General features: G+C 42.8%; 1 protein-coding gene across 1 annotated transcript in view; it reads left to right on the top strand.

The window, feature by feature from the left end:
* The first annotated feature begins 4,105 nt into the window (after positions 1-4,105).
* The window catches only part of LOC124035617 (pleckstrin homology domain-containing family A member 7-like), a 157,141-nt gene continuing 143,958 nt past the window's right edge, over positions 4,106-17,288 (top strand). Inside the window, 3 exon segments of the mRNA XM_046349157.1 lie at positions 4,106-4,576; positions 4,683-4,759; positions 4,873-4,930. Of these exon segments, the coding sequence (XP_046205113.1) occupies positions 4,494-4,576; positions 4,683-4,759; positions 4,873-4,930 (218 nt within the window). The 5' untranslated portion in view covers positions 4,106-4,493.

The following is a 17,288-nucleotide window of genomic DNA, read 5'->3' as shown; positions in this document are numbered from 1 at the left end:
TCATCAGCATTTCTGTTTCCAGGAGGACCATGAGCTGTTGCTATCGATAAGGTGTCTGATTCATAATTTTCACCTCGAATAGAGGTAAAAATACTTTTGTCAGAGGTTGCTTGTTGTGAGAGCTGAGGGAACTTTATGCACTTGGCCAGATGATTCTGCATCTTTATTGCATTCTTCACATATGATTAGGCACAGCATTTGCAAATGTACACAGCTTTTCCTTCTACATTAGCTGCAGTGAAATATCTCCACACATCAGATCGTGCCTGTGGCATTTTCTTGTAAAGATTAGAAAGAAATTAGTTTAAAAAAATACAATTCCATGTACAGATAAATAGTTGAGTTAGATTAAATAACTCCTTTGTAAGATAATTTAAAAAAAATGAAACATGTATGGAAACAGGTGAATTAACACTCTTCAGTTAGCAGGCTCAAGCAAGCTAAAACCCACATGGTAGCAAAAACTAACTAGCAGAAATTGTTAACAAGTTAGACATGGTTTAAACACACTTTTGCTGTAGGCTACTATTTACTAGTTAACAAAAAAGAATGTATGTCGTATAAAATATATTCACCCCATCCAGTACTGTAATCAAAATTGACCAGAAAGCATGTAGTCCTTGGCTCAGACAGTGTAGTAGTGTGGGCTCAATAGCATCTCATTGATGTGCAAGAGCTTGAGAATCAACTGTACATGTGATGGAAGAATGCACTGTGCATGCAGAGGGTTGCAATTCCATTGAATTGGGGATAGTTTAACCAAAGACCTAGAATTGCCATGTGAATCCCACAAAAAAGGTTCACTGTTATAAGCTAACTTATTTGATGAAGTTAAGCAAAATTCCCCAAATTCCAGGGCTTAACTTCCCAAGGAAAATTTCCAGAAATTTACCAGAAAGTTTCCAACCCTTTGCAACCCTATTTCTCTGAAAAGGCATAGTAACAATAGTTTAGATTTTCTCGTCAGACCAATAAATAAAACACGTCAGGATTAAGCCGTCAGTTTATATGATGTCCCACTCATTCCGAATTCACCCGATTTGAGTTTAAAATGCTTCTAAAGTTAGTCATTTCCACTTTATATTTCAGACTTGATTTGTCCTAACGAAAAAAAACAACAAAAAAAATGTCCATAAATTATAATCCACATTTGCTGCTGTATGTAGAAAACTGGCTCAAATTAAGATCCTACATCTGTACATTTAATCTGTTAGACTCATTTTGCAGACCATGTTGAATAGTTTGTGCTATGTATTTTGCACCACACGAGAAGGAAGCACAATCTTATCATGTGCCTGTCACACCCTGACCTTAGAGAGCCTTTTTATTTCTCTATTTGGTTAGGTCAGGGTGTGATTTGGGTGGGCATTCTAGTGTTCCCATTTCTTTGTTTGGCCTGGAATGGTTCCAAATCAGAGTCTATCGTTGTTTCTGATTGGGGATCATACTTGGCAGCCTTTTTTCCCCCCCTTTAGTTTGTGGTATCTTGATTTTATATAGGTGCTGTGTAGCCTGCAGAATTTTACATTTGTTTTGTAATTTTTAATAAAGTAAGATGTTCACCTACCACCTGCACCTTGGTCTAATTCATCCGACGAACGTGACAGTGTCCAGTGTTATAAATGAACAACGCAAAAACTGTTATAATTTTATAAAAACTTTTTTTTTTTAAATAAAAAGTTAGAATGCCCTAGCTGTATTTATGGCCAATTTATATGTACATATGCCGCGTTCACGTGCTGGTTGAAAGCGGCACGCAGAAGCATCATACCCATCAGATTTGTCCTGTTGTTTCTTTGTAGTAGCCACCTAGCGATTTTATGAAGTTGGCTTTAACTAGCCCAGATAGGTTCCCAAGCTACCAACAAGCCATTTCAGGCTATCAAGTTAGAGATTGTCTAAATATCTTAGCTGGCATGTCTGCTGGCATGTCTGCTGGCAAGGTTTCTAGACTTTAGAAAAGCAAGCAATAACAATATACTGAATAAGACACATTCCTTTCAAGCTTTTACACAGATTTTAGCAGAGATGCAAATTAGCAGGTTTCTTAAATTTGATTTTTTAGCACAAGTCAGGAAGATACAGACAGCTCAAGAAGTATGCATAGATATGCAGAAAAATATACATGACAGATTTAAGTATAATGATTATGGCTCTAAATTGCAGGAAAATGCTGTTTCAGGTGTTTGAAAAAATGCCCCCCCCCCTCTGGACCACCCCCAAAACTTCTTCACCTACTTTGTGCCTCAGATTTTTGGGGTGCATGACACCCCTGGCGGCAAGTCTATACTACAACCAATTAGCAAGTCACAAATTAATTTCCGACTACCACGTGAAAGTGGCACAAATGTTCCATAACCTTACAGGTAACTGCCAAAATAAAGGAAACTCTTGACTAAATGAGGGATACAAAGTATATTAAAAGCATTACTTCCACACATATATGTGGTTTCTGAGTAAATTAAGCAACTAACATCCCTTCATGCTTAGGGTCATGTATAAACATTTTGGCTACCCATGGTTGGAAGAAGAGATCTCAGTGACTTTAGAAAAGTAAAAAGTATTGAAGCACCTTTGGCAGCGATTACAGCCTTGAGTCTTCTTGGGTAGGACGCTACAAGTTTGGCACACCTGTATTTGGGGAGTTTCTCCCATTTTTCTCTGCAGATCATCTCAAGCTCTGTCAGGTTGGATTGGGAGCTTTGCTGCACAGCTATTTTCAGCTATTTCCAGAAATGTTCGATCAGGTTCAAGTCCGGGCTCTGGCTGGCCCACTCAAGTACATTCAGAGACTTGTCCCAAAGCCACTGCTGCCTTGTCTGTGTACTTAGGGTTGTCGTCATGTTGGAAGGTGAAACTTCATCCCAGTCAGAGGTCCTGAGTGCTCTGGAGAAGGTATTCATGAAGCATCTCTCTGTACTTTGCTCTGTTCATCCTTCCCTCAATCCTGACTAGTCTCCCAGTCCCTGCCGCTGAAAAACATACCCACAGCATGATGCTGCCACCAACATGCTTCACCGTAGCGATGGTGCCAGGTTTCCTCCAGACGTGAAGCTTGGCATTCAGGCAAAAGAGTTCAATCTTGGTTTCATCAGACCAGAGAATCTTGTTCTTCATGGTCATAAGGTGCCTTTTTGGCAAACTCCAAGTGGGTTGTCATGTACCTTGTACTGAGGAGTGGCTTCCGTCTGGTCACTCTACCATAAAGGCCTGATTGGTGGAGTGCTGCAAAGACGGTTGTTCTTCTGGAAGGTTCTCCCACCTCCACAGGGCAGCCAGCTCTAGGAAGAGTATTGGTGTTTCCAAACTTCTTCCATTTAAGAATGATGGAGGCCATTGTGTACTTGGGGACCTTCAATGCTGCAGACATTGTTTGTTACCTTTCCCCAGATCTGTCTCGGAGCTCTACGGACAATTCCTTTTGACCTCATGGCTTGGTTTTTGCTCTGACATGCACTGTCTACTGTGGGACCTTATATAGATAGGTGTGTTGCTTTCCAAATTATGTCCAATCAATTGCATTTTTCACCGGTGGATTCCAATCAAGTTGTAGAAACATCTCAAGGATGGTCAATGGAAACAGGATGCACCTGAGCTCAATTTCGAGAATCATAGCAAATGGTATGAACACTTATGTAAATAAGATATTTATGTTTTTAATTCTTAACAATGGAGCATAATGCTTTGTCATTATGGAATATTCTGTGTAGATTTATGAGTGGAAAAAATAATTTAATCAATTTTAGAATAAGGCTGCAACGTAACAAATTGTGGGAAAAAAAATCGATTGGTGTGAATACTGTATGGGAGATTATGAACCTGAGCATCCCCCACCATCAACAAAACAATAAATAATGGAATATCGCAACCCTCCAATAGAGATCCAGACACGTCTATGCTAAGGCGCATTGGAGCCGTACTGGCGGCGCGTGGTGGACCAACGCCCTATTTAGACACTATATGTTGGTGTTGTCTTTATTTTGCCAGCTACCTGTATGTTCCACAGGCCATAGGCTTAAAGGCTATCTTAGATTCATCAGGAAATGCTATATAATTTGTAGTTTAGGCTACTGTGGGTGACGTCATTACTGCAGGAAAAATCGTTCAGTTGAGTTTTGGAATTTACGTGTGATGGACTATTGTTTAGGAATGTTAATCTTCTCAAATGCTGAAATCTTTTCAACGCATTCCTTCTGTGTAATTACTGTAGCTGCACCCTTGTGATGCATAACAATACTGCGCTTGATTGAACTGAATTGGAGAACCATGTTTTACGCACCGCATTTGATTCAACCACAGCCAACCACGCACGCTTTGGTATGTCTACCCCCCTTTTCGTCGGCTAAAAGTGGCACAAAGACCCGCTGGCTTTAGGACTTTTTACAAGTTTGGTCTTCCCCTTTAAAAGTATACAGCCCTAGCGGTGATCATTGGTCTGAAAACTCTGCGGAGGGGATTAGAGCATGAAATAGCTTGAACAAGAAGCCGGGATCATGGCGGCACCGCTCGGGCGGGACACTCTACCTGACCACTGGTCCTATGGAGTTTATCGAGATGGCAGGGTCTTCTTCATCAGGTGAGCATGCACTGTGATGATTTAACTTTAAGTTTTACTGATGAAATGGGTTAATTGTGCAGTTATTCACGTTCTCCTCGTCCAGTAACAGGTGTCTTTCTTTCAGTGATAAAACTCACAGCACTACTTGGCTCCATCCTCGTACGGGTGAACCTGTCAACTCTGGACACATGATACGATCAGGTACGCGCAGGAATGAATAATACGATATTTCATGACTGCTGTACACATTGTGCTTTAGCCTACCGCTTCTAGATATGTATATATTCACGCAGCCCATTGTATTCATGTTTTAGATTTACCACTGGGATGGGAAGAAGGATTCTCGGACGAGGGGGCCAGCTACTTCATTAAGTGAGTGCAGCTTTATGTTGTTCATGTATGGGATGTGCGTGACTCCAATAACGTCCGATTCGAGCTCGAATAGCTCATAGCTGTAGGAGTATTGTTGTGTCGGTAGCACGCTTGAAGGCATGCAGTCTTTTAAACGCATCAATTGCAGCGCGTTGAGCAATGATGACGTTGCAATGCAAACCATCACTTTCTTTCTCACGGTTACACATAAACATACCCCAGGTGTTCATGGATACAATGTTGCACTAGGACAGAACGCATTGGTTTGTTGATTAGGTTTTCTGAATGTCACAGAAATTCAGAGAGCCTATTGCTCCTGACGAGCCCTTTATGAGACCACTATTAGGCTACAGGCTGAACGAAAACACATGCTGTATAGCATAGCATAGCCTACAACTTCATGCAAATGTTTACTCAGGGATTCCTGCTATGTTCGGCTATTCAGGCTTTATATGATACACTATCTTGCAATGTCATTGCCGTTTAAGAGTTTTTTTTCCCCATGATCTTGGCCTTATTTTATTACAGCAAATTGGATGACTGTCATTCATATTCCATTCACCCAGTTCAATGTAACAGCAATAGGTTTAGGCTACTACATGATACTAAAATTTTCCCTATACTTGTCATGAGGTTGCTACAACTTAGCCTATGTATTGCACACAGGTCAAGAGACAAATGAGGTGACAGACAGTGACATTCAATACAGCCTTGCACACTCTTGCTTGCTAATATAGGGTGTAATCATTAGTCCAACAGTTACAAACTGGAGTTTTTGTTGGACAAATTCAGGTATGTTTATCCCTGTTTTGTTCAGTTTGCTTCCGTTTTAAGATGTTTTTTTTCAACAGAATAGGTGGAATGAATACACACACCCCTGACCATGCGTTAACACAGTTCACTTACATAGCAGGCACATTGTGATCATTCTAGCATCTATGCACTCTCCTCTCACCTCTTCCCTTTGCTTCTGGACTTCAATGCACAGCACATCAAGCCAAACCTCTACACACAGCAACATCGTTGTCACATATTAGCTAAAGTAACGTCATAGTCAGCATAGCTGATTGAACTGACACGTTAGTAAACCCACTTCAATAATACAGTAACGTTAGTGTACAGTCAGTAAGCAGTTACACCGGCGGAACCCCGCTGGAATTAAATTAGTAAAACCAAAAGCTTACCTTGACTTGGAAGAGTTCCATGTGTTGGATAGTCATCACAAGATAGCTAACATAGAATCCCTCTGTTTGAGCAGGGTGTTCCAGTAGGCTAAACTAGCTAGCTCAGTAACTTTAAGTGAAACTGAAAGTGAAAAAAATATTAAAATGACAATCTCCTCTCTATTTCTCTCTTGCTTCTCTTTCATTTTGGAATAAGTTATTTTGTTCAAAACTGTTCAACTACTGTCTTTATCTCTCTGAGTCAACTACTCACCACATTTTATACACTGCAGTACTAGCTAGCTGTAGCCTATGCTTTCGGTACTAGATTAATGATCTAATCTTTTGATTGGGTGGACAACATGTCAGATCATGCTGCAAGAGCTCTGATAGGTTGTAGGACGTCTTTCGGAGTTGTCCTAATTTCTATGGAAGGGGGTGAGAACCATGAGCCTCCTAGGTTTTGTATTGAAGTCAATGTATCCAGAGGAGGATGGAAGCTAGCTGTCCTCCGGCTACAGCTTGGTTCTACTGGAGACCTTCTTTGCAAAATAGTGTTTTAATCAATTATTTGGTGACATGATTATATTTAGTATAACTTTTTAAATGTTTTACCATTTTTATTTTTATGTCCTCCCCTTTTTTCTCTGAGGAGCCTCCACTGATTGCCAACCACTAATTGTATTTTTCAGGACCATTTTATTATGGTTTATTAAGTCATTTATCTATAGTTTTGTAAAATCATAGACTGCTGTCTTTACACTTTTAGCCTAACCTATGCATCAGTTGCCTAAGCTTACTTTAGGTTTCAGACAGAAATTACCCAGGCCTATTATAAACCAGCACCTTGAAATGCATTTCCTGTTATTTTGACAGCAATCCCCAAAGGTGAGATGAATGAAAAAAATATTTGCGTTTGACCAACGTAACTTAATCCTATATTGTTTGGAGTAAGGTCATGTTTGCTTATCTTCAGGATTTGTAGCTAGATAATATCCTACTTTTAATTTACTTTCTTACTATTTAGAGCATCTGTGTTTGAGGAAGAGAGGGGACTGAACATTTACATTTAAGTCATTTAGCAGACGCTCTTATCCAGAGCGACTTACAAATTGGACACACACATGATGCTGCTTTACCACACACACACACACACACACACACACTGATGTGATGTAATTTCCCATCTGTCCCACGGATACGCCTGCATGGAGTGTTTGAACATGTATGGTTCAGTTTTGCATCACAATATATTGTGATTTGATTACAGACATCACAATAGGTTGACAGGCTATATTGATGCTCTGAAGTTCTCATGCCAATTAACTCTTGCTTTCTGCCCACATCATTTAGAAAATAAAGGGCAATGCCAAGCAGGACTGAAAGAAATATATTGAAATTCAGCTCACACCCTCCAATACGCAATACCTCTACTTTCTCCATTAGCTGTGTGTGTGTGTGTGTGTGTGTGGCTGAGGAAGGAGCAGGAGAGGGGCTTGTGTGTCTGTGACCTAATAGTGACAGAGATGTATAGCATGATTACAGTCTTGAGGCAGCGAGAAAAGGATCCCCAAAATCACACTTTCTCTATACAGAAAATGATTATGGCTCCCAAAAACCAATCCACCATATCTACCAGAGCATTCTGTCAGTCTTTACCTTTCTCTTGGCTACTAACAGGCTGTGCTATATTTGTAGAAGTATCATTAAACCACTCACTGTAGAGAGAGTATTTTATTTGTTTACCCAGACACTCAGTAGAGAGCCATTTGCATTATCTAGCTGGCTATTTCCTTCTGCAGTGTTTCACATCATGATTGTTGATGGAAATCAATTCTGTAGGCTCTGGCTGCCAGTGTGTAGCAGATGGGTCCCTGGAAAAGGGAGAAACACACAGAGCAGATAACAGACCACTCTGAAAATGAACTGATTAAGTTAACAATGACAACTGACAAGTCTACTTTTCCTAGCCACGTGCTTACACATCTGCATTGCTTGTTGTTTGGGGTTTTAGACTGGGTTTCTGTATAGCACTTTGTGACATCTGCTGATGTAAAAATACATCTAATTGATTGATACTGTAAAGCAAGTGTAGACATAGAATGCATGACCATTGGTCCCTCATTGTGAACCAATGGAAGGAGGACTCCTCCCACCATTGGTGGTTTCTGGTGGGTAGCAACTCATTCAGAGTTATTAAACCCAGAGGCGCAACATTGCGGGACTTCCGGGAACACTTGTGAAACAGATCAAACGGACCAGGCCGGGGTTTGAGAAGGGAAAAATGCTTCCTTCGTTGTTCATTTTATCCAAATCTAGCAGCACAACCTAGATTTGAGCGAATGTCATCAGTAGTTAGACAAATTGACACTTTCTTTTTTGTCAAAAATAACTTTATATCGAAGGAGTGGCTTTGATTTGACTTCCTGCACATGCAGAGTTTGGCGCAAAATGACTGTTAGACCCGATGACGTTTTTCTACGCATGAGCTTAGCTAGCAATTTCTATTGGAGAAGCAGTTTTAGCCTTCATACTGTACTGTCTTTGAATCAGTGTTTTCCATTAGCACCGGCTGTCAGCTTATTAGCCAGTTAGTCTCATTTTCAGCCGCCTACATTTTCCACTTCATTTGAACTAGGCTACTTTTCATTTAACAGTTTCAATTCGCTAGTCCGTCGAGCCCTCTCCTGCTAGAATGAACGATATGCATCTTCTAGTGATCTATTGATGGGATCGGTGCCTGTCAGTCAGAAAGCAAGCAATAATGGGGAAACGTAGCAGAGAGGAAGAGGCGAAGGGAGAGGTTTCTCTGTCACCAAAATCTGTCCAAAACAAGCCCAATGCATGTCTGTGGGCTTATTTTGGACCTAAGCTTGTCGCCTGTCTTCCCGCCTTTGGGACAACTACTCCCATTGTTAGGGTGGAGACATGAGCATCTCCTCATATACAGATCTCTGGTTGCGGTCAAATTTCTTACAGAGAGGAATGATGCTTGTGAATTTGCAAGTATTCAGACCCCTTTTCCTTTTCCACATTTTGTTAAGTTATAGCGTCAATCTACACACAATACCCCATAAAGACATCAAGAACAGGTTTTTAGAAATGTTTGCAAATGTATAAAAACAAAACATACCTTTGCCATGAGACTCAAAATTTAGCTCGGGTGCATCCTTTTTCCATTGATCATCCTTGAGATGTTTCTACAACTTGATTGGAGTCCAGCTGTGGTAAATTCAATTGATTGGACTTGATTTGGAAAGGCACACACCTGTCTATATATAGTCCCACAGTTTTCAGAGCAAAAACCAAGCCATGAGGTCGACGGAATTGTCCGTAGAGCTCCAAGACAGGATTGTGTCGAGGCACAGATCTGGGGATGGGTTTGAAAAATTGTCTGCAGCTTTGAAGGTCCCCAAGAACACAGTGGCCTCCATCATTCTTAAATGGAAGGAGTTTGGAATCCCCAAGACTCTTCCTAGAGCAGGCCGCCAGGCCAAACTGAGCAATCGGGGGAGAAGGGCCTTGGTCAGGGAGGTAACCAAGAACCCGATGGTCACTCTGACAGAGTTCCATAGTTCCCCATTGGTGGTGGGAGAACCTTCCAGAAGGACAACCATCTCTGCAGCACTCCACCAATCAGACCTTTATGGTAGAGCGGCCAGACGGAAGCCACTCCTCAGTAAATGTCAAATGACAGCCTCTCTGGTAAGAAGAGTGGAGGGGGCGTATGCCTCATGACTAACGGGACATGGTGTGATGAAGAAAACATACAGGAACTCAAATCCTTCTGTTCACCTGATTTAGAATTCCTCACAATCAAATGTAGACCGCATTATCTTCCAAGAGAATTCTCTTCGATTATAATCACAGCCGTATATATCCCCCCCCAAGCAGACACATCGATGGCTCTGAACGAACTTTATTTAACTCTTTGCAAACTGGAAAACATTTATCCGGAGGCTGCATTCATTGTAGCTGGGGATTTTAACAAAGCCAATCTGAAAACAAGACTCCCTAAATTTTATCAGCATATCGATTGCGCAACCAGGGGTGGTAAAACCTTGGATCATTGTTACTCTAACTTCCGCGACGCATATAAGGCCCTGCCCCGCCCCCTTTCGGAAAAGCTGACCACGACTCCATTTTGCTGATCCCTGCCTACAGACAGAAATTAAAACAAGAGGCTCCCACGCTGAGGTCTGTCCAACGCTGGTCAGAACAAGCTGACTCTACACTCCAAGACTGCTTCCATCACGTGGACTGGGACATGTTTCGTATTGCGTCAGATGGGAATATTGACGAATACGCTGATTCGGTGTGCGAGTTCATTAGAACGTGCGTCGAAGATGTCGTTCCCATAGCAACGATAAAAACATTCCCTAACCAGAAACCGTGGATTGATGGCAGCATTCGCGTGAAACTGAAAGCGCGAACCACTGCTTTTAATCAGGGCAAGGTGTCTGGCAACATGACTGAATACAAACAGTGCAGCTATTCCCTCCGTAAGGCTATTAAACAAGCTAAGCGTCAGTACAGAGACAAAGTGGAATCTCAATTCAATGGCTCAGACACGAGAGGCATGTGGCAGGGTCTACAGTCAATCACGGACTACAAGATGAAATCCAGCCCAGTCACGGACCAGGATGTCTTGCTCCCAGGCAGACTAAATAACTTTTTGCCCGCTTTGAGGACAATACAGTGCCACTGACACGGCCTGCAACGGAAACATGCAGTCTCTCCTTCACTGCAGCCGAGGTGAGTAAGACATTTAAACGTGTTAACCCTCGCAAGGCTGCAGGCCCAGACGGCATCCCCAGCCGCGCCCTCCGAGCATGCGCAGACCAGCTGGCCGGTGTGTTTACGGACATATTCAATCAATCCCTATACCAGTCTGCTGTTCCCACATGCTTCAAGAGGGCCACCATTGTTCCTGTTCCCAAGAAAGCTAAGGTAACTGAGCTAAACGACTACCGCCCTGTAGCACTCACTTCCGTCATCATGAAGTGCTTTGAGAGACTAGTCAAGGACCATATCACCTCCACCCTACCTGACACCCTAGACCCACTCCAATTTGCTTACCGCCCAAATAGGTCCACAGACGATGCAATCTCAACCACACTGCACACTGCCCTAACCCACCTGGACAAGAGGAATACCTATGTGAGAATGCTGTTCATCGACTACAGCTCGGCATTCAACACCATAGTACCCTCCAAGCTCGTCATCAAGCTCGAGACCCTGGGTCTCGACCCCGCCCTGTGCAACTGGGTACTGGACTTCCTGACGGGCCGCCCCCAGGTGGTGAGGGTAGGCAACAACATCTCCTCCCCGCTGATCCTCAACACGGGGGCCCCACAAGGGTGCGTTCTGAGCCCTCTCCTGTACTCCCTGTTCACCCACGACTGCGTGGCCACGCACGCCTCCAACTCAATCATCAAGTTTGCGGACGACACAACAGTGGTAGGCTTGATTACCAACAACGACGAGACGGCCTACAGGGAGGAGGTGAGGGCCCTTGGAGTGTGGTGTCAGGAAAATAACCTCACACTCAACGTCAACAAAACTAAGGAGATGATTGTAAGTCGCTCTGGATAAGAGCGTCTGCTAAATGACTTAAATGTAAATGTAATGTAAATGATTGTGGACTTCAGGAAACAGCAGAGGGAACACCCCCCTATCCACATCGATGGAACAGTAGTGGAGAGGGTAGCTAGTTTTAAGTTCCTCGGCATACACATCACAGACAAACTGAATTGGTCCACTCACACTGACAGCGTCGTGAAGAAGGCGCAGCAGCGCCTATTCAACCTCAGGAGGCTGAAAAAATTCGGCTTGTCACCAAAAGCACTCACAAACTTCTACAGATGCACAATCGAGAGCATCCTGGCGGGCTGTATCACCGCCTAGTACGGCAACTGCTCCGCCCTCAACCGTAAGGCACTCCAGAGGGTAGTGAGGACTGCACAACGCATCACCGGGGGCAAACTACCTGCCCTCCAGGTCACCTACACCACCCGTTGTTACAGGAAGGCCATAAAGATCATCAAGGACATCAACCACCCGAACCACTGCCTGTTCACCCCGCTATCATCCAGAAGGCGAGGTCAGTACAGGTGCATCAAAGCTGGGACCGAGAGACTGAAAAACAGCTTCTATCTCAAGGCCATCAGACTGTTAAATAGCCACCACTAACATTGAGTGGCTGCTGCCAACACACTGTCATTGACACTGACCCAACTCCAGCCATTTTAATAATGGGAATTGATGGAAATGATGTAAATATATCACTAGCCACTTTAAACAATGCTACCTTATATAATGTTACTTACCCTACATTATTCATCTCATATGCATATGTATATACTGTACTCTACAACATCGACTGCATCCTTATGTAACACATGTATCACTAGCCACTTAACTATGCCACTTTGTTTACTTTGTCTACACACTCATCTCATATGTATATACTGTACTCGATACCATCTACTGTATGCTGCTCTGTACCATCACTCATTCATATATCCTTATGTACATGTTCCTTATCCCCTTACACTGTGTATAAGACAGTAGGTTTTTTTGGAATTGTTAGTTAGATTACTTGTTGGTTATCACTGCATTGTCGGAACTAGAAGCACAAGCATTTCGCTACACTCGCATTAACATCTGCTAACCATGTGTATGTGACAAATAAAATTTGATTTGATTTGACAGCCCGCTTGGAGTTTGCCAAAAGGCACCTTAAGGACTCTGACCAACTTCACATCTGGAGGAAAGCCGGCGCCATCCCTATGGTGGTGATAGTATCATGCTGTGGGTCTGTTTTTCAGGGGCAGGGAATGGGAGACAAGTCCGGATCAAGGCAAAGATGAACAGAGCAAAGTACAGTGAGATCCTTGATGAAATTCTGCTGCTGAGCGTTCAGGAACACAGACTGGGGCAACGGTTCACCTTCCAACAGGACAACAACCCCAAGCACACAGCCAAGAAAATGCAAGAGTGGCTTCGGGAAAACAAATCTCTGAATGTCTTTGAGTGTGCCAGCCAGAGCCCGGACTTGAACCCGATCAAACATTTCTGGAGAGACCTGAAAATAGCTGTACAGCGACGCTCCCCATACGACTTGACAGATCTTGAGAAGATCTGCAAAATGAGAGAAACTCCAAATACCGGTGTGCCATGCTTACCCCTGTGTGTGTATGTTGCGTGAGTCTAGCCATTAGCGATGATGTTAATGAAAATAGTCTTCTGGTAGATGGAAAGGCTTTCCCAAAAAACATTAAATGTTAACTGCAAAGTAGCATATTCTTACCTGGCAGAATGATATCATAATTATTTTTATCGATCGGTATTTGTTTTGCAAACTCATCACTTTTGCTACAAACACAGCTAAACAACAACCTCTTGCTAGGTGCACACTTTAATTAAAGGGTAAGTACACCCTAAAATCCTCAAAAGTGGTCTCCTGATGTGGTTTAAACATTGTTGTGAATTTCGAACTCCAATTAATTAAAAAAATTAAACCTGGACAAACAACTTTTTAAAAATTGATTTACTCTTTTTGTTTTAATAAAATTTATAATTTGAAGAACATTATTTTGGCATATATTGCAGTAAAACTGTAACTAAGATTTCAATCTCAAGAGACAGGTTAAATGTTTAAAAGGTTTAATGTTCTCTTTACTTAGAAAATAGTTGTGATCAACTAGGCCTAGCCCTAGACTGTCACGCCTGCACCTGCTCTGCCTCTCTGGTGGTCGAGGCCGTCAGGCTGCTCATCATTACGCACATCTGTCACCATCGTTGCGCACACCAGCGCTTCATCGGACTCACCTGGACTGCATCATTTCATTGATTGCCTCCGCTATATCTGTCACTTCCTCCATTTCATCACCCAGGCCACAAAAATAGAGCTCTTTTGGCAAAAAATGCTGAGTGTCTGGCTGGCTACTTTTTATTTTTGTCTGGCTACTCTATGTACTTTTGGAAAACACTGGCAACTCTGTCCAGTCATCCTCCTTTTAGTTTGCCTCACTTGCCCCAATCAGAGAGCCTGCCATAAAGTGCTTTGTACTGCTATGGTTGTATTCTTGTTTTGTGTGAATAGTTTTTTGAATGTAGGAAATTATTGGGAGCAAACAGTCTGTTCCAAGCGGCACACAGCACAAACATGAGCCTCAGTATAACACGATTGTGTTAATATCTCCTGACTCAAAGCAGTTGTAATAACAAATTAATAACTCATTGATAACTAATGAAAGTGTTCTGTGGTTGCAGACAGATGCTTTCTAGTGCTTAGCAACACTGGTGTGGATGGGTGGATGCCCATTCAAGCCTGTTGTGTTCCTCCGTAGTCTCAGACAGACTTAGTCTGGTGGGACCGTGGCAGTATAACTCATTCAGCACAGCACCTGTATGTAAGGCACTGATATCCATGTCCTCCCACCTGCCAACTAAACAGCCCAGTGCAAGATCATATCATAGATTGTCTGTGCCGCTGTCTTTCTCCCTGTGTTGCATTGGAAAGGTGTTGCTCTGAGACGGAGGACTCGTAACACAGACAATTCAACGCACCTTATGTAAACACTATAGAAATGACTGAGGCAGGAAGCTGGCATTCAGACATGTGAGTTTTTAAAAGGGCAAAGAAAATGATTGCAGAAATGTGTTATAGCTGACACTTTGATTGTGTGCTGCATGAAGGGAGTCATTGTGCCCGTCTCTCTGGCCGCTGAGAAAAGAGAACAACAGGCCAACCCGGAGATCTATGATGGCCCAACTGTCAGCCTGGCTGTAAAATCAATTGGTTATTTGTTGCTGAAATGACTTGATGGAAGCAAGGATCCTGTTTTGGTCTTCTTCTCTGGCACTAGCTGGACATTGTGTCTTTGTCATTGTGCTGTTTTAACATTGGTGGGTTAGGTAACGGCAGACGACAGGGACAGGCCAAGTCACGACTGTCCTACAACCCTCTTCTCACATTAGAATTCCCATAAAGTATCGCTGTGGTTTCGACACAATTCAAACTTGACACACTCTTGTGTTCTTTGTTCCACTCTACTGCTACTTTACCTAAGGTTAATCAAATCCGTTAGTTACTGCAGTGTAGTTGCATGTAATTACCAGGTCCGGAACTGTAGTTTCCAAGTAACTACATGTGCAACCAAGGACTTTTAAAATGTCTTTAACCATTTAATATGAACATGTGTTCATGTCTTGGAATAGCCAATGAGAGATGTTGATTTTGTCCTTGTGATGCTTGGCCTCTTTATTATCCCTCATTGGGGAATCATTAATTTCTGCTGATGTGGCTTCTGTTATTTCCACCTAATGGTGGGCTCTTCAATACTTCACAGTGGACCGGCCACATCAGAGCTTTATTTGATTTACTGCCATCTTGGACGGCGCCATGTGTCTTTAAGGTAATTATGGGCGAGTCGTTGAATGCATAACCCACCTGCCTGCCTGGTCACCCTCGCACTCAGCTAATTAAACACTATGAGTGGAGGCATGGGCTGGTTAATTCATCAAACCTCCAGTCTCTCAGAAATATGACAGTCAACTGTGAAGTCAAGCTTTATATGACTGATAGCCCCTGTCTAAAAGAGAAACTATTTTTAAACCAGTCATATTTACTCCATGACTGACATAGATGTGGTTGAGGTTTCATCCAAACAGTAGCACTTTAGGTTGAAGTCTCCCATAATCATTGGATGGAGCTGTCTGTATAGGTTTTTGGGGTCCCCCCCTTCCCTCCTCCCCCCTGCTGTCCATGGAGCATGCTGTGACAGGCTGAGCGGAATCCAAGTCCACATGGCGCTGCCGTGACAACGGTCTGCTGGTTGTGTAGCAGGTTGCTGGTGGAAACCAGCGGAGCTAGAGCACAAAGAAGGGATTGTTGAGACGGGCAGCGCGGTCGTAGTAAAACTCACATTAATTTACATGTAGGTCAGTGGAGGAATGGAGGTCTGCCTTAGTGCTCTCTAACATGGTGGGTTAGTTAGATAACCTCTCCTGTCTCAGATTGGATCAGGGCTCTTTAGCTGTTACTTTAATCTGGCACTATATTCCTGACTTGCATTTCTTTAGAATTCGTTCTACTCAGACTGAGAGAGGTATTTATTTATTGATAAAATCAACTCTGAAGATATGAATGTTCTTTCACTTTGTTTTAAGTAGCTACACTAGAGCCTTTGAAGTGGTTTTCCCAGTTTTTTCCCCCAGAAAACATATAGCTGGAGCAGTCGATGCTTTGGGAAAAGTGCAACTCTATAGCTCCCCCAGGGGAGAAATGATCCAATTGAGGTACAATGGTGTCCTGTTGGGACAATGTTGCTATTGTTGTTTGGGGTTTGCAAACCTGCGGGACTGACAGGGGGAAGTGTACGATATCCATATAGACCCACACAGACTCCCTCTCTTCTATATCCCTCCACTTTTCTACCTAATAAGAAATGATGGTTCCATCAATCTATTATTTATCTCAGATCTCTGTTTATTTGCCACCTCCCTCCAGTCTTCTAATTGGTATAGTCTGTTCTGTGGTATAACGGCACTCTGGGAAGAATGAGTTAATTAGCCGTGAAGTGAAGCAAAACACTTGAAATGGAGATTAAAGGCAGCTCAGTTTCCCTACAGGTGTTTATCTCTAGGCTCCACTAATAAAGCATTCTCTTTCTGCACACAGCAAATCCACGCTTCACCGGTGCAGAGATCCAAGTCTCCAAGTGAAGGAAGGCTACAAACTAACGTCACAATGCTTTAGTTGACCTTTGGCCTCAGCATACCAAGATCCCCTTGTTCTGAAGGAACATGTGTTTGAATGGTAATGATCATCTCCGTCAATGCAGATGACAAGGTTAATCTGCTCAGCAAACCTAGTCAAGTGTAGCAAATTCAACAGTTTGACGCTTACACCAGTACCCGTATTCAACTCTTGAGTGCTTTTGAAACTGCCAAAAATACCTTTGCAATTCAGTGCTGACTTTCAAACTGCCACAGAGAGTGGAAGAACTTTAGCTGTCCTTTGTACTTCTCCTTTCACTGGGGCTGCTTGACCCTAGTGGATCATTTTATAAGAGTGGAAAAAATACTACTTCCTTTTAAAGTGTATCCCCAACTGTTCCTTTCATCCTGGTGCCACAGGAAGAAAGAGTCGTGTCGAGTCTTTCTGGAAGGTAATTCTAAGGAAACAC

Source organism: Oncorhynchus gorbuscha, linkage group LG05 (genome assembly GCF_021184085.1).
Source record: "Oncorhynchus gorbuscha isolate QuinsamMale2020 ecotype Even-year linkage group LG05, OgorEven_v1.0, whole genome shotgun sequence".
Classification (NCBI taxonomy): Eukaryota; Metazoa; Chordata; class Actinopteri; order Salmoniformes; family Salmonidae; genus Oncorhynchus; species Oncorhynchus gorbuscha.
The sequence above is the reverse complement of the archived record's forward strand: the minus strand, read 5'-3'. Positions and strand labels throughout refer to the sequence as shown.